Source organism: Vigna umbellata, chromosome 4 (genome assembly GCF_029865625.1).
Source record: "Vigna umbellata cultivar VRB3 chromosome 4, Vumbellata_1.0, whole genome shotgun sequence".
NCBI classification, from domain to species: domain Eukaryota; kingdom Viridiplantae; phylum Streptophyta; class Magnoliopsida; order Fabales; family Fabaceae; genus Vigna; species Vigna umbellata.
In genome coordinates this window covers 43,344,359-43,367,805 of record NC_142168.1, presented here as the reverse complement: position 1 = coordinate 43,367,805, position 23,447 = coordinate 43,344,359, and the positions used below count along the sequence as shown (strand labels likewise).

General features: G+C 39.2%; 2 protein-coding genes across 5 annotated transcripts; both read right to left on the bottom strand.

Moving 5' to 3' along the window:
- Positions 1–417: 417 nt before the first annotated feature.
- Positions 418–7,833, bottom strand: LOC148200293 (uncharacterized). Of its 4 annotated transcripts, XM_088111729.1 has the most exons (4): positions 7,634–7,833; positions 7,473–7,563; positions 7,233–7,317; positions 418–7,102 (listed from the first exon to the last, which is right to left on the bottom strand). In XM_088111729.1, the coding sequence occupies exon 4, from the start codon at positions 5,713–5,715 to the stop codon at positions 4,093–4,095; it is 1,623 nt and encodes a 540-aa protein (XP_087967855.1). In that variant the 5' UTR covers positions 5,716–7,102; positions 7,233–7,317; positions 7,473–7,563; positions 7,634–7,833; the 3' UTR covers positions 418–4,092. The 4 variants fall into 4 exon arrangements, with proteins under 4 accessions (XP_087967855.1, XP_087967857.1, XP_087967854.1 ...); XM_088111731.1 differs by having other exon boundaries at positions 7,477–7,833; XM_088111728.1 differs by having other exon boundaries at positions 418–7,317.
- Positions 7,834–10,724: 2,891 nt separating this feature from the next.
- LOC148200292 (uncharacterized) lies at positions 10,725–11,345 on the bottom strand. The gene is made up of 2 exons (XM_088112890.1): positions 11,133–11,345; positions 10,725–11,045 (listed from the first exon to the last, which is right to left on the bottom strand). The coding sequence occupies exons 1-2, from the start codon at positions 11,343–11,345 to the stop codon at positions 10,725–10,727; spliced, it is 534 nt and encodes a 177-aa protein (XP_087969016.1).
- Positions 11,346–23,447: the final 12,102 nt, after the last annotated feature.

Below are 23,447 nucleotides of genomic sequence, written 5' to 3'. Positions count from 1 at the left end.
AGATGGGGTATATACAGGCGTTCGCGGTTATGTGCCAAGTCTTGGCCATTAACCCCACGGTTGCCCTGTTTCTTTATTTTTTTAGGACCCGCCCGATTGGAAAAAGGGGTTGGGTTTCTCTAATATTAAAGGTCCATTATACAAGGAGGCAAATGTACCAACAAGATGTAATGGGCAACTGGTAACTGGAAAACCCAGATAGTAAAGGAGTGATGGTATCGGAGGGGGTATTTTTTTTTTCGAAGAGTATAACGCAGCGGAATTAAAACTCAGAGAGCGGAAAGCGTGTTCGATCACAATTAAAATTAATTTGGTCCTTTTAGTAAAAATAATTTTCTTTCAGAAAATTAATCAAACAGTTGATATACGTAAAATAATGTGAGTGTAGGGAATAGAAAAATCACACAGATATTTTTATCTTGGTTCGAATCAAAAGATTCTACGTCCAGTCGTTAATCACTATAAATAGTGATTAACCTTTTTCACTAAAAATATAGTTGTACAGATTACAAGATAAATGAAATGAATAAAACGAAAAGAACCACTCTACCAACTTGAAGAGAATCGCTCCGGCAATCGACCAACGATTTGCAAGCTTCTCCTTTCACAAGACCAGGCAGAGTACCTTGCTAACTTGAAGAGAGTCTGCTCCGACTATCGACACACGATACGCGAGCCTCTCCTTTCACAAGACCAAGCAAGGGAACAATGAACAAAAAGCTCTCTAAGAACGTTCCTCTGACACACAGTGTTCTAAGCTTTCTCAGTTCAAATTTTTTTTCTGATTTCTCCAAATCAAATTATATAGCCAAGTACACTGAGTGCCAAAGGTCAGCTCTCAACTGCCATGAATAATCGATTATTGTAAGTGATAATCGATTATTCAAGTCCGTTACAGGTTTTCAAAAATGTGATAATCGATTATATAAAGTGATAATCGATTATTCAAGTATGACTTGTGATAATCGATTATTGCTTAACCATAATCGATTATACTAGTAGAAATTACAATGTTTAACATTTTCCTACTACATTCAAAATCTACAAGTTGCTTTTTTAAATATTTTCCTACTACATCCAAAATCTATAAGTTGCAGCATCATCAAAACACATCTTTAGGTTTTACCAATACTCCTTATTGGTAACAATCTCCCCCTTTTTGATGATGATCAAAAACTCTCTTTTTAAAAGCAACTCAGGTTTACCTGCAACATATATAAACTAATGGACAACCATAGTTAGCAGTACCTGTACAATTAAAAACTATTTTTTTTAATCATTCCCTTATATTTCTTCTCCCCCTTTTTTATCATAAGCAAAAAGAATAATGTAATAACCTCCCCCTTAATATGAGCTCCCCCTCAAAAATGGAATATATGCAAAAAATAAAAGCTCATTATATTAAGAACAGAAAGGAATTACATGAAATTCATAAAGATTAAGAAACTAAATACCATAAAGAAAATAACATAACAATCAAACTTAGAGGCCTAAGACCTAGAATTCAGGACTAGGAGAACGTTCAGGAGGTGGGATATTAAGATGACCCTCGATGTTAGATAGGCGAACATCAAGATCAAGAAATTGATCAACCATGTACTCATCAACAGATCGTTGTCACTCATAAATCTCCTCAAAGTGAGTCTTTTGTGCAAGACTCATATCCTCCAATTGTTTAGATAACCTTGCAAAATGTTCTTCCATAGAAGTTGAGGAAGAGGAGGGTCTGTTGGATGGTCCAGCATCAGACGGAGCAGCAACACTTACTGGGTCAGCCATATGAGTGTCCATGTCATCATCTTCATCTACATCAGGATGGTCATCATCTTTGTGAATAAGAACTCTACCTCTAGTAATGAATCCCATTTGACGAAAGGTAGTATCTCCAATTTATGATCCCACAGCTTCAATAGTTTGAACGAGTTCTCCTTCAACAGGTACACCTTTGAATTCTAAAATCCTCGAAATAAGAAGAGCATAGGGAAGTTGATATGAATGGGATTTCTTGGCTTTTACCATTGTGTCAGCAATGAGAGCAGGCCAGTCGATGTGTATGTGATTTAGAATCCCATACAACAGAAGTAAATCCTGCTCAGAGCATTGAGCATGGTTGGTTGCTCTAGGACATAAAATCCAGACAATCAAGTAGTGGATCATCCTTTCTTCAACTTTAAAACCTCCAACCAGTAATTGCCTTCTATTGGTTTGCCGTTCAGGATGACGTAGGAAGGATTGAAAAGTTATCATCCTGTTGAAATCTTCAAGTCCTAAATGGACTTTGATAGCATCATCCCAGATGGGGAGTTGAGCAACATTGGTCCATACGTCATCATCTAAAATGATGTGTACTCCCTTGACCTTAGTAGATATTATCCCATCTCGATAGCGCAAGTTGAAGTAGAAGACTCTTATAAGATCAGGATAAATGCATCCTTTTTGTTCTAACAGATGCGTTAACCCCTGCTCAGCAAAAGTGTTTGGAAATTGAAAGTCATAGAAGCGGAAAAAATCAAGACGAATAAACTTTACCGCCAGGATCTTCCTTTCTTGCCAAGAATTAACAAAGTCTGCATGTTTCCCTTGATCTGAAATCCATCCATCTATGTTTGCAAGACGTGGTTGAGAAGAAGATGAGGCTCCAGCTGTTCTGCGACGGTGCCTTCTTGAGTCAGCCATGGAGGAAGAATGGAAAAATGAGATTTTGAGAAGGTGAAGAGAAATGAAGAAGATTTGAGCTCTAGATTTGATTTCAGCAGTATTTGGGTGCAAAGGAGTGTCTAATAATCGATTATGGGGGGGCCATTTATAAGAAAAATGGAAAATCTAGTCGTTTATGGCCGTTTATAGGATGCTCCAACGGCTCTATTTTTGAAACTGTCAGCGTGATAATCGATTATGGCTCGTGATAATCGATTATCAGTTCAATAATTACTGCCCAGAATTGCATGATAAATCGATTATGCATAATGATAATCGATTATCTGCTCAAGATTTTCCAGAATTGAATTTGATGCATGAATAATCGATTATAACTTAGTGATAATCGATTATGAAGCGTTAAGTTTACGAAAAATGCAAAAATTTGCATAGACTTTGATTCTAAGATATGTCTAACACTCCTAACTCTCTTCTAAGTTCATAAAGTAAAGATACCCCCTTAAATATGCAATTCAAATTTAGTTTTTAGCATACTCAATTAACCCACGAAATCAACAACCACTTTTCAAACAATTAAGATATCATTGATTAATCAACCAATTTATAAACTAAAATGAATGCAACAGTAGCTTAAATGGAAATGATCACAGCTGCTACAGGTTTGACATGAAAGCATTTCAGCTAGCATAATCAGTTCAAAAAACTAACTTTGACAACATAATTTACAACTTTCAAAACAACAATTATGATTCATGCACTCTCATATCCCAATCTGTTCAACCCAATGAATTCAACTCTGCATATAAAACAACATATATAAAAATTAAAACAACAATATGCAGTAATCAGATTTAATTCAATAGCATTGTTTATCTTGGTTCAATGGATTTTATCCATGAAATATTGGCAAACTAGAATTTAAAACTGGAAAATTGACTCAAACAAGGAAATGCAGTTCCGACAACTGCTTTTAAAGACTATTCTACAGTGATTTTCACAATTTGTAATCAAGCTTTATGCGGAGCAAATCATAGCTCATATGGCATGCATATAAATAGATCTCCACAGAAAACATCTTTGAAACGAAAATGCCAATTCAATCATCAAATAACTTAATTATCTAAAAATGCCAATGAAAATCTATCAACCAACTCATTTAAATGAATATAACAGTAATCAAATAATGGAAAATTAGAAAGATAACCAGAACAAAGTGCAATAACACAGTTCAAACAACACTTAGCTCAATCACATGGAGTTCGAACCAAGGCTTTAAATGCCATTTGATGGATTCACTTCCTGCTCTTAGATCATTATTTCCGAAAGCATAATACCATGGATCTCTCCTCTCCTTTTGAGAACTTAACCTGCAAAACCATCCAAGAGAGGTTTGGTGCCCACAATCTCATTTGGGTCCTCAGGGTTAGAGACAAATTACTTTATAATGGGAATCCAAGCACATTTTCCATCAGGAACATCAAAATGTTTGATTCTACATTTGTTTGAAGTATGTCCTTTTTTCATACAATAGAAGCAACAAACACCATGCAGTTTGGTTTTTACAGCTGTTCCTTTTTCAACCCAAACTCTACGAGTTCTCTTAACTTTAGACTTTTTATGATGCATTTCTTTATTTCTAACATTGCTCCTTCTAAAAACATGTGAGACAGACTTGGTTGCTTTAGAAAGTAAATTTTCAAGTATGTCAATGTTAAACATATGATTCTTACAAGACAAGCATTCAACAGGTTCAACAGTAGCATTTGCATCAGATAATTTTGTTTCTAAAGAACTAACTTTATTTCTTAAGACAACTTCATCATCAAGCAACTTTTCATAATTCAATTTTAATTCATTGTGCTCTTTCTTAAGTTTTTTATGTGCAACATCAAGTTTTTCAGATTCAATCAACAATTCACAGAAAGCCTTTTGCAAGTCTAATTCACTAGATTCAAAGCTGGAATCACTTACTTGGCTTCCAGTATCTTCTGATTTAGCCATTAGACAAATATTGGCTTCTTCTTCTGTGTCACTTGAACTCATTGAACTAGAGGCATTATCCTCCCAAGCTATGTAAGCTTTCTTCTTCTTTGGGAATTTCCTTTCTTTCTTTTCTTCACTTTTCTTGTTCTTTGGACATTCAGTTTTCATGTGCCCTTTTTCTCCACAACCGAAGCACTTTACGTTTGATGGAGATTCTTGACTTTCTTTCCTATCTTTGTGAAACTTGTCCTTTCCCTTTGCTTTCATGAACTTTACAAATTTCTTTATCATCAAGCTCATATTTTCTTCATCATCAGAATCATCTTCTTCAATCCTCTTAGAGCTTTTTCCTTTAGATATTTCAGACTTGAAAGCTAGAGTTTTCCTTTTGCCTTGATCCTCTTCAGCAGTCAATCTCCTCAGCTCAAGTTCATGTTCACGGAGCTTTCCAAACAAGATTGGCATTGACATCTGAGTAAGATTTTGAGATTCCGAGATGGCAGTCACCTTTGGTTGCCAAGACCTGTCCAGAGATTTCAGAATTTTCACATTAAGTTCATCAGTATCAAAAGTATTACCCAACCCTGTTAAATGATTCACAATATGAGTGAATTGTTTTTGAACATCAGAGATCGTTTCTCCAGGTTGCATTCTGAACATCTCATATTCCTGAATGAGAGTGTTCTTCCTAGCGCGCTTCACGTCCTCTGTTCCTTCATGAGTGACTCTGAGGACTTCCCACATCTCTTGTGCTGTCTTACACACTGAAATTCTATAAAATTCATATAGTACAACAGCAGATGAAATTATATTGCGAGCTTTAATATCAAACTGAGCTCGTCTATTTTCTTCAGCAGTCCAATTAAAATACGGTTTTTCAGTCTCTACACCATCAACAGCATTCATAGGAATATAAGGGCCATTTTGTACAGCTTCCCAGATACCTCTATCAACAGACCCCATAAAAATCTCCATTCTCACTTTCCAAAAAGCATAGTTATCACCAGTAAACAATGGAGGTCTGTTAATGGAAGCACCCTCAGCATATACATGGTTTTGATTGTGACCGGCCATTTTCGCAAATAAATCTTTTTTTTTTGAAAAACTATCAAAGCAAGCTTTGATACGAATTGATGGTATCGGAGGGGGTATTTTTTTTTCGAAGAGTATAGCGCAGCGGAATTAAAACTCAGAGAGCGGAAAGCGTGTTCGATCACAATTAAAATTAATTTGGTCCTTTTAGTAAAAATAATTTTCTTTCAGAAAATTAATCAAACAGTTGATATACGTAAAATAATGTGAGTGTAGGGAATAGAAAAATCACACAGATATTTTTATCCTAGTTTGAATCAAAAGATTCTACGTCCAGTCGTTAATCACTAGTGATTAACCTTTTTCACTAAAAATATAGTTGTACAGATTACAAGATAAATGAAATGAATAAAACGAAAAGAACCACTCTACCAACTTGAAGAGAACCGCTCCGGCAATCGACCAACGATTTGCAAGCTTCTCCTTTCACAAGACCAGGCAGAGTACCTTGCTAACTTGAAAAGAGACTGCTCCGACTATCGACACACGATACGCGAGCCTCTCCTTTCACAAGACCAAGCAAGGGAACAATGAACAAAAAGCTCTCTAAGAACGTTCCTCTGACACACAGTGTTCTAAGCTTTCTCAGTTCAAAATTTATTTTTTTTTCTGATTTCTCCAAATCAAATTATATAGCCAAGTACACTGAGTGCCAAAGGTCAGCTCTCAACTGCCATGAATAATCGATTATTGTAAGTGATAATCGATTATTCAAGTCCGTTACAGGTTTTCAAAAATGTGATAATCGATTATATAAAGTGATAATCAATTATTCAAGTATGACTTGTGATAATCGATTATTGCTTAACCATAATCGATTATACTAGTAGAAATTACAATGTTTAACATTTTCCTACTACATTCAAAATCTACAAGTTGCTTTTTTAAATAAGGAGGTGGTAAGAGTAGTTAGAGAGGTCTATTTGAAAATTTTGAGAGTTGAGGAGAGGGACTTATGAATATAAGTTTCTATCAGATAGGAGATGGGGAAGTATTTTTTTAGATGTTAATAACCTGTTTTCACAGTTGTGTAGAAGAAGGGTTTCCCTTGGCAAAGAGGAATAACAGGATCTCTCTGGTTATCTTCCCCTTCATATGTCTTTCATAATCTTCCAATCATATCAAAACAACATTAACATTTACTTTTAACTAAAAAGCTAAAACAAATTTCAAGCCGACATAATAGCTTTTCTCTGCAACAACTTCTTAATTCTTTTATTAATAGTTTCATCCCCTAGTTGTCACGCAACACAGAAGAATCCTTATATTTATGTCATTGTCAAGCATCACTGACTCGATACACGGTAAGTCCCAACAAGTTTGGATAACTACTGAATTAGTAATTGACACTCACGGCCACCGTTTTTTCCTGTGTTAGCAAGACCAAAATCTCAAAAACAAACCTAATCGAGAAGGAAACCGGAAGTCGGAAACGAAGTCAACCAAGAACGGCAAAGAAAAGAGAAAAGATAAAAGATAAAAGATAAAAGAGAGGAAACCTGCAAGGCGTTGACGAAACTCTTGTTGCCGAGGCCTCGTCGTAGGTCATGGCAGAGTTGAGCGCCCCGCACCCAAACTCCATTGCTGCAACCGAGAGAAGAGACGCGATGAATGAAATATTGAAAAAGAAAAAGAGAAACTAAGAATGCAACGCCATTGGTGAAGTCAACCAAACAAACACAAAAATTAAAACAAGAACTGCCAAGAAAAGAGAAAATAAGAGATAAGAGAGAGGAAACTTGCAAGGCGTCTTGCTGCGCTCCATGGAGTCCTCGTCGTAGGTCATGGCGGAGTTGAGCGGTGCGGCGGTTGAGCGCTCAAACGCCATTGCTGCAATAGAATCACACGCTCAGAAGAAACACGAATGAAATTGCGAAAAATAAAGACAAACTAGACTTGCAGCTGAAACGCCATTGGTGAACGGTGCTCTCATTAGTGCATTACGAATTGGGAACTGAAGAGAGAGAAAGGAAGAAAAGAAAGAGGAAAAAGAGTTGTTGTGAGGTGGTGTGTGGGAGCTTTTTGGAGCGAAAGGGATATTTAATGAAGTGTCCGGTGACAGAGTTGTTAGTTGGCGCCAACTTCACGTTTACTCCGTTAATCTTTCAACATTAGAAGAGACAATTATCCTCTGGGTTGTCCTTTTTAATGTTAAATATTTTAAAAACTAAAATAGATTTTATATTTAATCATTTTCTGCTTTCGAATTTTGTTAGATAGGTTCTTTATTTATTTTTTAAAAATAAATGAAAATACATATTAATAAAAATGACTATACAATAGTCAAAAATGACTTTAAGGTTGTGCAATCCAAAAAAAATAATTAATAAAAAATTTATTTTCAAATTACAAAGTTGAATTTATGATATAGTTTTAATTATGCATTGTGTAACATCCCAATAAATAGTAACTACCATTAATTAGAATTAATTACAATTAACAGTAATCAGTCATCAGTCTTTACAACTAAACAAGAGACAGAAACCGAACGGCTATAAGTTCCAGCGATTACAAAGTCGAGCCCCAAAGTAAACAACGAAAGCTAAAAACGAACGGTTTTACAATACAATAACCGAACGTCCAAAACGCTAATAAAACTACTAACAGCTACTAAGAACGAGCGAGCTACTGCTCGGCTTTAACTTCCACTTCGACCAGGTTGGCGTCCTCCAAATTTTCTTCTTCCAACATAGCATCAAGTGGCGCCTCCCCATCTGCTCACATCCACAACGGATGATCATTGCATTGACAAGACGGACATACATCAACAGTAGACAACACAAGGAGAGTGCAAGGGTAAGCTTAGGTAATTTAATTCATACATATCACATACAATTTTTAACACAAGCATTTAACACACAAGACATGCACCAATACGTATAAGCAAAATATAAATCATCCAACTACCCTAAGACAGACCGTCCGGACTGTGTGAATCCAAGTAACCGCAGGCGTTCATGCACCCGGTTGGTGTAGTAACTGGCATTCCCATCAGCTGCCAACCGAGGTTAACCCTAATGGCCTCCTGCCATTCCCACGCATGACCTACTCCCTCTACATGAGGAGAGCACTCACGGAATATCAGGATGATCAGCCATCAGCGATTTTTCCTTGGTCACACTTTACCATTCAACATAATCATTCATAGAGACGTTCCTCCTTGGAACGCTCGTTCAAATTCCAATTTCACAACTTCATCTCAAATATGGTTCGCATACTTCACAATTCCCTCAACATCATACTTTCATTCTTAGTTACACTTCTTTAAAATACGAACGTTAATTCACTGTATAGACGGACGCTATTTGGATAACAGGACGAACGCTATTTCGAAAGTAGGACGAAAGCTATTTAGAAAGCAGGACGAACGCTATTTAGAAAGCAGGATGAAAGCTATTTAGAAAGCAGGACGAACGCTATTTAGAAAGCAGGACGAAAGCTATTTATACGCGTGCTGAATAGGAGACCTTGCGTGATTTAGAACGTACGCTCATTATAAAGTCGAACGCTATCAACAACGAACGCTCGACAAAAGGTCGAACGCTAGCAAAGACGTACGCTCGACATAAGGTCGAACGCTAGCAAAGACGCACGCTCGACATAAGGTCGAACGCTAGCAAATGATTTATTCTTGTGAACGAACGTTCGGTCTAAGACCGAACGCCACTTAGTACTGACACTAAATTTAGGATTTCAAATGGGGACGCTCGTTCTAAGACAGCATCCTTTCCAAAACGAAAGAATTTAACTCTAATTCAAATTTAGAGAAGACGAACGGTAAATGACCGCACAAGGACGAGCGTAATTGATCAATCAGAGACAGAATATTTTTCCAGACTTCTCGTTTTACAATGACTTTACAGATTTTCATAACTTACGATTTCTCTCCACCATAATTCTCATACATTCCAGAATTCATATTATCATCTCATCAATATAAAATTTTCCAGTTCTAACATATCATCATCAACATCCAGTTCAAAACATTAACATTCCAAATCATACAGAAAATTTAATCATATCCTAAATCATGCTTCTACTTCTCTGCGTACAGTTCAACCAATAACATCATAAACATACAGTTCAAAGCATTTACCGTCATATACAACCAGTACAACATACAAGTACATGCATACTTCAAAATTCATATATTTCATACAATTCACATCCAACACACTTCCTTACTGTCATAAACATCAACCAAGTATTAAATCAAATTACTCAAGCTTCCCTTACCTGGTTCAGCAGTGACTTCCAAATGCTAAGGTTTCGCTCTTGCTCTCACAGATTTCTATCCAGCAACTTACACAACCAAATCCACTTAACCTAATATCACGAAACCATAGACAGATCAGACCCCTAACCCACGCATGCAACCAGAATTTTGGTTTGCAGGAACAGAAGAGAAGAACGTTCCAGGGAAGAGAACTCACCAGTCACAGAATGCAAACTTGATCGGTTCAACTGAAAGCTTACAGCTCCGAGAATGATCCTACGGTTTCTGAAATGGAAACAGAGGTGCTGGTGGTGAGTGATCGTAGAGAGAAGATGGAAAGGGTTTAGAGAGAAGTTGGAGAAAAAAATGGTTAGGGTTTCGTGAGGAAGAAGATGAAAGCTTGAATTGAAGTGAAGCGTATCAGAGAAATTATTTTCTCTTCCTCGCCAGCCAGCCATGCATTCACGCACTGCCACATGGTTTTCCACTAACGTTTTAGAAGCTTCTGTCGTGACAGTAGAGTGACAGCGCATGCAGAGGGTAAAAATTTCCTTCCTCTACGCAGAACCAACGTCCAATCCACTGCATGCCACTTGTTTCCCACCAAGCTTTCCGGAACGCTCCCTCAGTGACACATGGCAGGCGCATGCAGATTGGTTTTGACGTGTCAAAACGTGTTTAATGGTGATTAAAGAGTGGATTTTGGTGCGTTAATTATTTAGGGCTTCACAATCTCCCTAACTACAAAAATTTTCGTCCTCGAAAATTCTAAAACTTACCAGTTAAACAATTGAGGGTACAGCTCCTTCATGGCCTCTTCAACCTCCCATGTTGAGTCTCCAGTCCTCGCATCCCACACCACCTTCACCAGATTAACTTGTTTTCCCTTGTAGAGCTGGATACGACTATCTTCCACTCGGACTGGTTGCATTTCCAGGGTTCGGTTTGGACGAAGCTGAACGTCTTCCAACTCCAGTACGTGTGATGGATCAGATATGTATCTGCGGAGCTGAGAAACGTGAAAGACTGGATGCAGGTTGGACAGTTGAGGTGGTAGGGCTAGTTCATACGCAACTGATCCAATCTTCTTCAGAATCTGATAAGGCCCTACGAACTTGGGTGAAAGCTTCTTTGGACGGAGAACTCTTCCCACTCCAGTGATTGGATTTAATCTGAGAAACACGTGATCTCCAGCAGCGAACTCCAAGGATCTTCTCCTCTTATCAGCATAGGATTTCTGCCTGCTTTGAGACGTCTTCAGTCGTTCTTGAATTAGTTTCACCTTCTCGGTTGTTTGCTGAATTAACTCTGGTCCAGTGAAAACGTTCTCGCCTTCTTGGAACCAACACAAAGGTGTTCGACACTTCCTTCCATAAAGAGCTTCAAACGGAGCCATCCCTATGCTTGCTTGAAAGCTGTTGTTGTACGTGAATTCAACGAGCGGCAGAACTTCATCCCAAACTCCCACATGATCTAGGACGCACGTCCTCAATAAATCCTCAAGTGTCTGGATGGTTCGCTCAGATTGGCCATCCGTCTGTGGGTGATATGCAGAACTCATTCGTAGTTGACTTCCCAACTCGCCTTGCAACGATTGCCAAAAACGAGACGTGAATCTCGTGTCTCGGTCTGAAATGATACTCGAAGGAACTCCATGCAAGCGAACGATCTCCTTCACGTACAACTTTGCCAGATTCGTCATTGACATTTTCAAGTTAACTGCTAGGAAGTGAGCGCTCTTAGTTAACCTATCTATGATCACCCAAATCGAGTCATGGTTTCTGACTGTGCGCGGTAGATGGGTCACAAAATCCATAGAAATACTGTCCCACTTCCATTCTGGAATCTCCAATGGCTGCAGCAATCCACCTGGTCTTTGGTGTTCCGCCTTTGCACGTTGACAGGTGTAACATCCCAAAATAATGATAATTACCATTAACCAGAACTGATCACATTTACAGAGATAAACAGTGCAGTCTTAAGAATATTACAGCAGCTCAGAATTTTAAAACTTAACATACAGCACGTACAGTAAAATCTGCAGTGTTCAGAATTCATAAAAAAAATAAACAGAAACCAGTTCTGATTATCCATTCTGTAGAATTTAAATACAGAATATCAAAATACAGTCCAGCACTTGACAGAATTCCAAATTTTCAGATAAATACAAAACAGATCTGCAGAACTATATATATACACAACTGCCAAAAATACTGCACAACACACTAGACTAAAACTGCTACGGAATCGCGCCTCTACTGTTCAGCTTTTACTTCAACTTCAACCAGGTTTGCATCTTCCAAATTTTCTTCTTCCAGTAATACTTCAAGAGATGCATCACCCTCTGCTCACATCCACAACGGATGATCATTGCATTTTGACAAGACGGATTATACATGGACAGTAAACAGCACCAGGAAAATTGCAAGGGTAAGCTTATATTGTTTAATTAATACAACATACATACAGTTCACAATTTAATTCACAGATACATCAAACAACTTAATCATAAAATTTAACATATAAATCTATATAAAACAGACTGTACTGAACTGTATGAACCATGTAGTTACAGGCGTCCTTGCACCCAAGTGGTGTGGTAGCCGGGATATACCTAATCAGCTTCCACATGCGGTTAATCCTTCGCCCCTGCTAAGTGAGGGATACGAATGACCTCCACTTGAGGTTAATCATTCGCCCCTGCTAAGTGAGGGATACGAATGACCTCCTGCCATTCCCACGCATGACTACCCCCTTCTACGTGAAGATGAGCATCACGGAATATCAGGATGGACCAAGCCATCAGTAACTTGTCCATGTTCATACTTTACAAATTTAGCATTTAATACAACTGAGAAGCTCCTCCATGGAACGCTCATTCAAGTTCAAAATCATATAATCATATCATGTCGTGTTCAACCATCATATCCTTTCATAATTATAATATCTCCATTCTGTATTTCACTCTCTTAATATTAACGTCATGCATTCTTTAATCAAATAAAATGAACTTATCACAGAACCTTTGATTTCACGTTTCTGAACAAAAGAAACGAGTCATTTATTCACTTAATATGCTTCAACTCTTGATAATTTGAAAATACTGATCTTTAGAAGAGATGAATAATACATTGAAAGATTTTAAGTGTAAAGAATCTAGATAGAACCCAAGGAATAAAACCAGTGATAAGTGTTTAGATACACCAGCAATATAATTGATTTCAGAAGAACAGCACTGGCAGTCCAAGTACGAACGTAATTTAACAATTTGGACGAACGCCAGTTATGTTCGCTCAAAATTCAATAATAGGGACGAGCGTTCAGTTTAGAAACCGAACCCCGCTTTGGAACGAACGCTAAGTCAATGACCGAGCACAATCAGAACGAACGTTGGTATAAACCGAACGTTGGGTAGGACGAACGTTTAGGTATATGACCGAACACCAGTTATGAACGAACGTTCAATATAGAAACGAACGCTCTGTAGACGAACGTTCAACAGAAGGTCGAACTTCATTTAGGACGAACGTTATTAAGGACGGACGCTCTACTTAAGGCCGAACGTCACTCATTTATAAAGTTTTAAATATTTAAATATTACTGAGCTAGACGAACGCTCAGATCATCAACTAGGGACGCTCATTCTCGGGCAGAATTCTTTCCAAATGAAAGAATTCTAGTCTAAGTAAGCTTAACTGAAAACCGAACGGTTTAAGACCGTACAGGGACGAACGTCCTTTATCAGTACAGAGACCAGATTTCTCAACTCTTAACAGAATTTTCCAGATTTCGATTTTTATGAACTTGACAACTTTCCTTTCAGATTTAATACATCAAATCATACAGATTTCAACATTTGGATCATTCCAAATATACAATCACCATACTCCATTTATACAGAATCAAATCAATATACATTTAAATCAAAAATCAGCAACAACATATATAATACAATTAAGCAGTGTTCATTCATGACAGATTCAATCGATCTAATCATTCCAACTCTATAACATTCACACATCTTTCATGCGTATCCAAAACAACATGCAAATGAACCAGAATTTATATCTCATATCAGTAAACGTTCATAAGGCTCAAATATCAGATTTCATATACATGCAACTCAGATTATAAAATCAAGCAGTATGAATTAAACATATAAGCTTCCCTTACCCGGATTGAAGTTCCAACTTGTCCTAGATGAAAATGGCTTTATCCAACTATGCTTCTATTATATTCTTGATTCTTCCAAAACAAATCTAATCAAAAATTGCAGAACTCTGAGACTACATACTTGCATGCACTAAAACTCTATTCTTCCAGAAACCTAAGAACGAAATACAGTAAGAAGGCTTACCAGATTGGATTCAGTTTCTGTTTGGTCCAAAATGGAGATCACAGCAGTACTAACATTCCTATGGTGCTGCAATTGTGATCAGAGAGGAAACGTGAGTTTTCTGATAGAGAGAAGTTAAGGATTCTTAGAGAGAAATTTGGAGAAAATGAAGAGTTTGGTTTTCTGAGGAAGAAGATGAATGAGTGTGCAGGTGAAAGGGTTCTCAGAAAACTTTGGTTTTGTTAAAGTAACGTTTGCTTGAACAAACATGTCCAAGACTGACACCTGCATACTAAATTCTGATTTGTAAGTTTCTAACGTGACAAGTGGCAGGTGTGCATGTAAGGAGTGGTGCGTTTTTAATGTTGCAGAGAATGATGGTGGTTCAGTTTTCTGTGCATTGCAGAGGTGAAAATCAGAGTTGAAAGTGGGTTTTTAATTACCCGCAACAGTGACGTGGTGTGTGTGTTAGTGGTGTGATGTCAGGATTAAATTTGCTAATTATCCAGGGTCTCACATTCTCCCTAACTACAAAAATTTTCGTCCTCGAAAATTCAGAATTTACCTATGAATAAGTGTGGATATAAGTCCCTCATTGCACTCTCCACCTCCCACGTTGAATCTCCATTCTTGGCATCCCACACTACCTTCACCAATCGAACATCCTTCCTCTTGTGTAATTTAGTGCGAACATCATCAATGCGGATTGGTTGCAACTCCAGCGTTCGATCAGGTTGTAGTTGAATGTCTTCCAGTTCTAAAACATGAGAGGGATTGGCTATATACTTTCTGAGTTGAGACACATGGAAAACAGGATGAAGGTTTGATAGTTGAGGAGGCAAAGCAAGCTCATAAGCTACTGGTCCAATCTTCTTCAGAATTTGATACGGTCCTATGAACTTGGGAGACAGCTTCTTTGGACGAACAACTCTTCCCACTCCAGTGATTGGATTCAACCTTAAAAATACATGGTCTCCTGCTGCAAACTCCAAGGGTCTTCTCCTCCTATCTGCATAAGATTTCTGTCTGCTCAAGGATGTCTTCAATCTGTCCTGAATCAATTTCACTTTATCAGTAGTTTGCTGGATAAGTTCTGGTCCAGTTAGCACATTCTCTCCTTCCTGAAACCAGCAAAGTGGCGTTCTGCACTTCCTTCCATAGAGAGCTTCAAAAGGCGCCATACCAATGCTAGACTGGAAACTGTTATTGTATGTGAATTCCACCAGTGGCAAGACCTCATCCCATGCGCCTAAATGGTCCAGGACACACGTCCTAAGCAAATCTTCTAACGTCTGGATGGTCCTTTCAGATTGGCCATCTGTTTGCGGATGATACGCAGAACTCATCTGTAGCTTGCTTCCCAATTCACCTTGTAAAGATTGCCAAAACCGAGATGTGAATCTCGTGTCTCGGTCAGAAACTATGCTTGAAGGCACTCCATGAAGACGCACTATCTCCTTGATGTACAGCTTAGCCAAATTTGTCATTGACATCTTCAAATTCACGGCTAAGAAGTGGGCGCTCTTAGTTAATCTGTCCACAATTACCCAGATTGAATCGTGATTCTTGACTGTGCGTGGCAGATGAGTCACAAAGTCCATGGAAATGCTGTCCCACTTCCATTCAGGAATCTCCAATTGTTGAAGCAATCCACCTGGACGTTGGTGTTCAGCCTTGGCGCGTTGACAGGTTAAGCAAGATGCCACAAAGCGTGCAACATCACTCTTCATTCCCGGCCACCAGAAAGATTTCCTAAGATCTTGATACATCTTAGTCATACCGGGGTGTATGCTAAGACGACTATGATGAGCTTCTTCCAATATAATACGTTTCAGCTCTCCATCATTGGGAATGCAAGTTCTTCCCAAATAACGCAACATACCATCCGTTCCAGCATTAAACTCCTTAGCTTTTTCTGAACCGAGTGCATCAAATATCTTCAACAGTTCTTCATCCTCACGTTGCTTCATCCAGATTCTGTCAAACACATCACTAGAAATTCTAAGATTACAGCACCTTATTACGTTCTCTCCTAATTCAAATTGTAATCTTAGATCTCTAAAATTCTCCACCAAGTTCAGCTCCTTCACCATCATCAATGAGACTTGTACTGTATTCCTGCTTAGGGCGTCTGCCACTACGTTGGCTTTCCCAGGGTGATATAGCAGTTCAAAATCATAATCTTTTAAAAATTCCAGCCAACGTCTTTGCCTCATATTCAGCTCCCTCTGATCAAACAAATATTTGAGGCTCTTGTGATCACTAAAGACTTGGAACGTTGATCCGTATAAATAGTGCCTCCAAATCTTTAGTGCAAAAACGACAGCTGCCAACTCCAGGTCGTGTGTGGGATAATTGCGTTCATGAATCTTCAACTGGCGAGACGCGTACGCTACTGCACGTCTCTCTTGCATGAGCACACAGCCCAAACCTTGGTGAGATGCGTCACAGTACACTTCAAATGGCTTGGACGTGTCTGGAATAATCAAAACTGGCGCGCTCGTCAATTTCATCTTCAGCTCCTGGAACCGTTCCTCACACAGATCAGTCCAAGCGAATGGCTGATCCTTTCTAGTCAATCTAGTAAGAGGAGCCACTATCTTGGCGAACCCCTCTATGAAACGTCTGTAATAACCAGCCAGCCCCACAAAACTCCTCACTTCAGTGACTGAACGCGGGCTCTTCCAATCTAACACTGCTTGCACTTTAGAGGGATCTACCGAAATACCTTCAGACGATATCACATGCCCCAGAAACTGCACCTCCTTTAACCAGAATTCACACTTGGACAGCTTTGCGTACAACTCTTTCTCCCTCAACACGGTTAGTACTGTTCTCAAGTGTTCTTCATGTTCAGCATTGGTTTTGGAGTAGATGAGAATATCATCTATGAACACAACTACAAATTTATCCAAATAGGGTCTAAATATCCGGTTCATGTAATCCATGAAGATGGCTGGAGCGTTCGTTACTCCAAATGGCATTACCACGTACTCATAATGCCCATAACGTGATCTGAATGCTGTCTTCTGGATGTCGTCCTCCTTAACCCTTATCTGGTGATATCCTGAACGCAAATCAATCTTAGAAAATACTGTTGCTCCATGCAGCTGATCCAACAAATCATCTATTCTTGGCAACGGGTATTTGTTCTTGATGGTCAGCTTGTTTAATTGCCTGTAATCTATACATAACCGAGAGCTGCCATCTTTCTTTTTCACCAAGAGTACCGGAGCTCCCCATGGTGATACGCTCGGTCTAATGAATTTCTTCTCCATAAGCTCTTCAATTTGCTTCTTGAGTTCAACCAACTCTGCAGGTGCCATTCGGTAAGGTTGAACAGATATAGGAGCTGCCGTTGTCACCAAATCAATGGTGAATTCGACTTCTCTAACAGGAGGCAATCCTGGTATCTCTTCTGGAAAAACGTCCAGAAATTCACTCACCACTGCTCGTTCCGTACTGCTCTCATTGGACGTCCGTGCTTCCGTCAACCCTCCTAACTCCTTGTCTTCATGTGTCATAATGAGAAAACAGCTTGCACCTTCCACTCATGTTACACTCGTTCTCCACGTGCCCATTTCGTCCACATCTGTTACAGTGCTTTCCTCCTACCAGTTGAGGGCAGGATGAACGGTAATGCGGCCCTCCACAGTGAAAGCAAGTTACACTGCCTTGTCCAAGAGTTAAATAATAATAACTCATTAAACATATAATAAGCACACAGCAAAACACAGTGCACTCATAACCCTACAGTGTCCTTAAGAGAACAAAACTGCTCTGATACCACTAATGTAACATCCCAAAATAATGATAATTACCATTAACCAGAACTGATCACATTTACAGAGATAAACAGTGCAGTCTTAAGAATATTACAGCAGCTCAGAATTTTAAAACTTAACATACAGCACGTACAGTAAAATCTGCAGTGTTCAGAATTCATAAAAAAATAAACAGAAACCAGTTCTGATTATCCATTCTGTAGAATTTAAATACAGAATATCAAAATACAGTCCAGCACTTGACAGAATTCCAAATTTTCAGATAAATACAAAACAGATCTGCAGAACTATATATATACACAACTGCCAAAAATACTGCACAACACACTAGACTAAAACTGCTACGGAATCGCGCCTCTACTGTTCAGCTTTTACTTCAACTTCAACCAGGTTTGCATCTTCCAAATTTTCTTCTTCCAGTAATACTTCAAGAGATGCATCACCCTCTGCTCACATCCACAACGGATGATCATTGCATTTTGACAAGACGGATTATACATGGACAGTAAACAGCACCAGGAAAATTGCAAGGGTAAGCTTATATTGTTTAATTAATACAACATACATACAGTTCACAATTTAATTCACAGATACATCAAACAACTTAATCATAAAATTTAACATATAAATCTATATAAAACAGACTGTACTGAACTGTATGAACCATGTAGTTACAGGCGTCCTTGCACCCAAGTGGTGTGGTAGCCGGGATATACCTAATCAGCTTCCACATGCGGTTAATCCTTCGCCCCTGCTAAGTGAGGGATACGAATGACCTCCACTTGAGGTTAATCATTCGCCCCTGCTAAGTGAGGGATACGAATGACCTCCTGCCATTCCCACGCATGACTACCCCCTTCTACGTGAAGATGAGCATCACGGAATATCAGGATGGACCAAGCCATCAGTAACTTGTCCATGTTCATACTTTACAAATTTAGCATTTAATACAACTGAGAAGCTCCTCCATGGAACGCTCATTCAAGTTCAAAATCATATAATCATATCATGTCGTGTTCAACCATCATATCCTTTCATAATTATAATATCTCCATTCTGTATTTCACTCTCTTAATATTAACGTCATGCATTCTTTAATCAAATAAAATGAACTTATCACAGAACCTTTGATTTCACGTTTCTGAACAAAAGAAACGAGTCATTTATTCACTTAATATGCTTCAACTCTTGATAATTTGAAAATACTGATCTTTAGAAGAGATGAATAATACATTGAAAGATTTTAAGTGTAAAGAATCTAGATAGAACCCAAGGAATAAAACCAGTGATAAGTGTTTAGATACACCAGCAATATAATTGATTTCAGAAGAACAGCACTGGCAGTCCAAGTACGAACGTAATTTAACAATTTGGACGAACGCCAGTTATGTTCGCTCAAAATTCAATAATAGGGACGAGCGTTCAGTTTAGAAACCGAACCCCGCTTTGGAACGAACGCTAAGTCAATGACCGAGCACAATCAGAACGAACGTTGGTATAAACCGAACGTTGGGTAGGACGAACGTTTAGGTATATGACCGAACACCAGTTATGAACGAACGTTCAATATAGAAACGAACGCTCTGTAGACGAACGTTCAACAGAAGGTCGAACTTCATTTAGGACGAACGTTATTAAGGACGGACGCTCTACTTAAGGCCGAACGTCACTCATTTATAAAGTTTTAAATATTTAAATATTACTGAGCTAGACGAACGCTCAGATCATCAACTAGGGACGCTCATTCTCGGGCAGAATTCTTTCCAAATGAAAGAATTCTAGTCTAAGTAAGCTTAACTGAAAACCGAACGGTTTAAGACCGTACAGGGACGAACGTCCTTTATCAGTACAGAGACCAGATTTCTCAACTCTTAACAGAATTTTCCAGATTTCGATTTTTATGAACTTGACAACTTTCCTTTCAGATTTAATACATCAAATCATACAGATTTCAACATTTGGATCATTCCAAATATACAATCACCATACTCCATTTATACAGAATCAAATCAATATACATTTAAATCAAAAATCAGCAACAACATATATAATACAATTAAGCAGTGTTCATTCATGACAGATTCAATCGATCTAATCATTCCAACTCTATAACATTCACACATCTTTCATGCGTATCCAAAACAACATGCAAATGAACCAGAATTTATATCTCATATCAGTAAACGTTCATAAGGCTCAAATATCAGATTTCATATACATGCAACTCAGATTATAAAATCAAGCAGTATGAATTAAACATATAAGCTTCCCTTACCCGGATTGAAGTTCCAACTTGTCCTAGATGAAAATGGCTTTATCCAACTATGCTTCTATTATATTCTTGATTCTTCCAAAACAAATCTAATCAAAAATTGCAGAACTCTGAGACTACATACTTGCATGCACTAAAACTCTATTCTTCCAGAAACCTAAGAACGAAATACAGTAAGAAGGCTTACCAGATTGGATTCAGTTTCTGTTTGGTCCAAAATGGAGATCACAGCAGTACTAACATTCCTATGGTGCTGCAATTGTGATCAGAGAGGAAACGTGAGTTTTCTGATAGAGAGAAGTTAAGGATTCTTAGAGAGAAATTTGGAGAAAATGAAGAGTTTGGTTTTCTGAGGAAGAAGATGAATGAGTGTGCAGGTGAAAGGGTTCTCAGAAAACTTTGGTTTTGTTAAAGTAACGTTTGCTTGAACAAACATGTCCAAGACTGACACCTGCATACTAAATTCTGATTTGTAAGTTTCTAACGTGACAAGTGGCAGGTGTGCATGTAAGGAGTGGTGCGTTTTTAATGTTGCAGAGAATGATGGTGGTTCAGTTTTCTGTGCATTGCAGAGGTGAAAATCAGAGTTGAAAGTGGGTTTTTAATTACCCGCAACAGTGACGTGGTGTGTGTGTTAGTGGTGTGATGTCAGGATTAAATTTGCTAATTATCCAGGGTCTCACAACAGGTTAAACAAGAAGCTACAAAACGTGCAATGTCACTTTTCATTCCAGGCCACCAGAATGATGAACGGAGATCCTGATACATCTTAGTCATGCCTGGATGCATGCTAAGACGGCTATGATGTCCTTCCTCCATTATAATCCTCTTCAGCTCACCATCGTTTGGAACGCAAGTTCTATCCATATAGCGCAGTAAGCCATCCGTACCAATATTGAATTCTTTAGCCTGATCTGTGCCGAGCGCACTCAATATCTTAGTCAATTCCTCATCTTCACGCTGCTTCACTCTGATCTGCTCAAACACATCACTGGAAAGTACCAGGTTACAGCATCTAATCACGTTCGCTCCCAAATCGAACCGTAACCTTAGATCTCTAAAACTTTCTACCAAACTCAGCTCCTTCACCATCATTGCCGAGACTCTCACAGCCTTCCTACTCAAGGCATCAGCCACCACGTTTGCTTTTCCAGGATGATATAACAGCTCGAACTCATAATCTTTCAAGAACTCCAGCCACCTCCTTTGCCTCATATTCAATTCCTTTTGATCAAAGAGATACTTGAGACTCTTGTGATCACTAAATACTTGAAACGTTGCTCCATACAGATGATGTCTCCATATTTTCAATGCAAACACGACTGCTGCCAGCTCCAAGTCGTGGGTGGGGTAATTCTTCTCGTGGATCTTCAACTGCCTAGAAGCGTACGCTACTACCTTCCTTTCCTGCATCAGTACACAGCCCAAACCTTGAAACGACGCATCACAATATACTTCAAAAGGTTTGGTCGTGTCTGGAATGACCAACACTGGGGCGCTCGTTAATCTCCTCTTCAATTCCTGGAAACTCTCCTCACAACGATCAGTCCATGCAAACGGCTGATCTTTCCTGGTGAGATAAGTCAGAGGGGCTGCTATCTTAGAAAATCCCTCAATGAACCGTCTATAGTAGCCCGCGAGCCCCACGAAGCTTCTAACCTCTGTGACCGAACGTGGGCGCTCCCAATCCAGCACTGCTTTCACCTTGGCTGGATCCACTGCAATCCCTCCTGCAGAAACGACGTGCCCCAAGAACTGGATTTCCTTCATCCAGAATTCACACTTTGAACGCTTGGCATACAATTCTTTCTCCCTCAACACGCCCAAGACAATTCTCAAGTGGTCTTCATGCTCCTCAACGTTCTTAGAATAGATCAGGATGTCATCAATAAACACCACTACAAATTTGTCCAGATACGGTCTGAAATCCTGTTCATGTAGTCCATGAAGATTGCAGGTGCGTTCGTCACTCCAAAGGGCATCACCACATATTCATAATGACCATAACGAGACCGAAACGCTGTCTTATGAATATCTCCCTCCTTCACTCTAATCTGGTGGTAGCCCGAACGTAGATCAATCTTCGAAAATATGCACGCACCTTGCAACTGATCCAGCAGGTCGTCTATCCTTGGAAGGGGATACTTGTTCTTGATGGTCAGCTTATTCAGTTGCCTATAATCAATGCAGAGTCGAGAGCTGCCATCCTTCTTCTTAACTAACAACACAGGCGCTCCCCATGGTGAAGCACTTGGCCTGATGAACTTCTTATCCATCAATTCTTCAATCTGCATTTTTAACTCAGCCAATTCTGCTGGTGCCATCCTATAAGGTTGAACCGAGATGGGTGCAGCAGTGGTCACCAAGTCGATCGTGAACTCGACCTCACGGATAGGAGGTAGACCAGGAACTTCATCCGGAAAGACATCCGGGAATTCATCTACTACCGTTCGTCCTCCACTGCTCTCGTTATTGGACGAACGCTCAATTTCGCTGTCTTCATACGTCAGGATCAGAAAACAGCTCGCTCCTTCCATGATGTCCTCCTTCAACTGACCACGATCAACAGATAATTCTTCCTCCTCCTCTCCTGGAAAGACCAACTCCTTATTTCCACAATCAATGATGATCCGATTGGTGGCCAACCAATCCATCCCCAGAATTACTTCTAAGTCTTGAAGGGGTAAGCAAATGAGGTTGACCTTATATCTACGCCCCTCAACTTCTATTGGACATCTCACACAAACTGTGGACGTCTTAATCCCACCAGCCGCTGGGGTTGACACCACCAGGTCGAACTGTAATTCACTCTCCACTAACCCAAGCTTCTCAACACATGCCTTCGAGATGAAGGAATGAGTTGCACCCGAATCATACAACACACCACAAGGCTTTCCAAACAACAAGCAAGTGCTGGTGATGAGCGTACCTGAACGAGCGGCCTCAGCACCAGTAATCGCATACACTCTCCCCGTAGCTTGTGCACGTCCACCTCTGCCTTGTTGAGCTCTCCCAGCGTTCGGCGGTCTCATTCCCTCTTGCCGCACGTCCTCCCACACTGCACTCGTTCTCCAAGTGCCCATTCCTTCTGCACTTAGTACAGTA

Coding starts and splice junctions, on each gene's coding strand:
- LOC148200292 (XM_088112890.1), bottom strand. CDS start 11,345: ATGGCTCCGTTTGAAGCTCTTTATGGAAGGAAGTGTCGAACACCTTTG. Junction 11,046..11,132: donor AGTTCGCTGCTGGAGATCAC/GTGTTTCTCAGA, acceptor GGGCCTTATCAG/ATTCTGAAGAAGATTGGATC.
- LOC148200293 (XM_088111731.1), bottom strand. CDS start 5,715: ATGGCCGGTCACAATCAAAACCATGTATATGCTGAGGGTGCTTCCATT.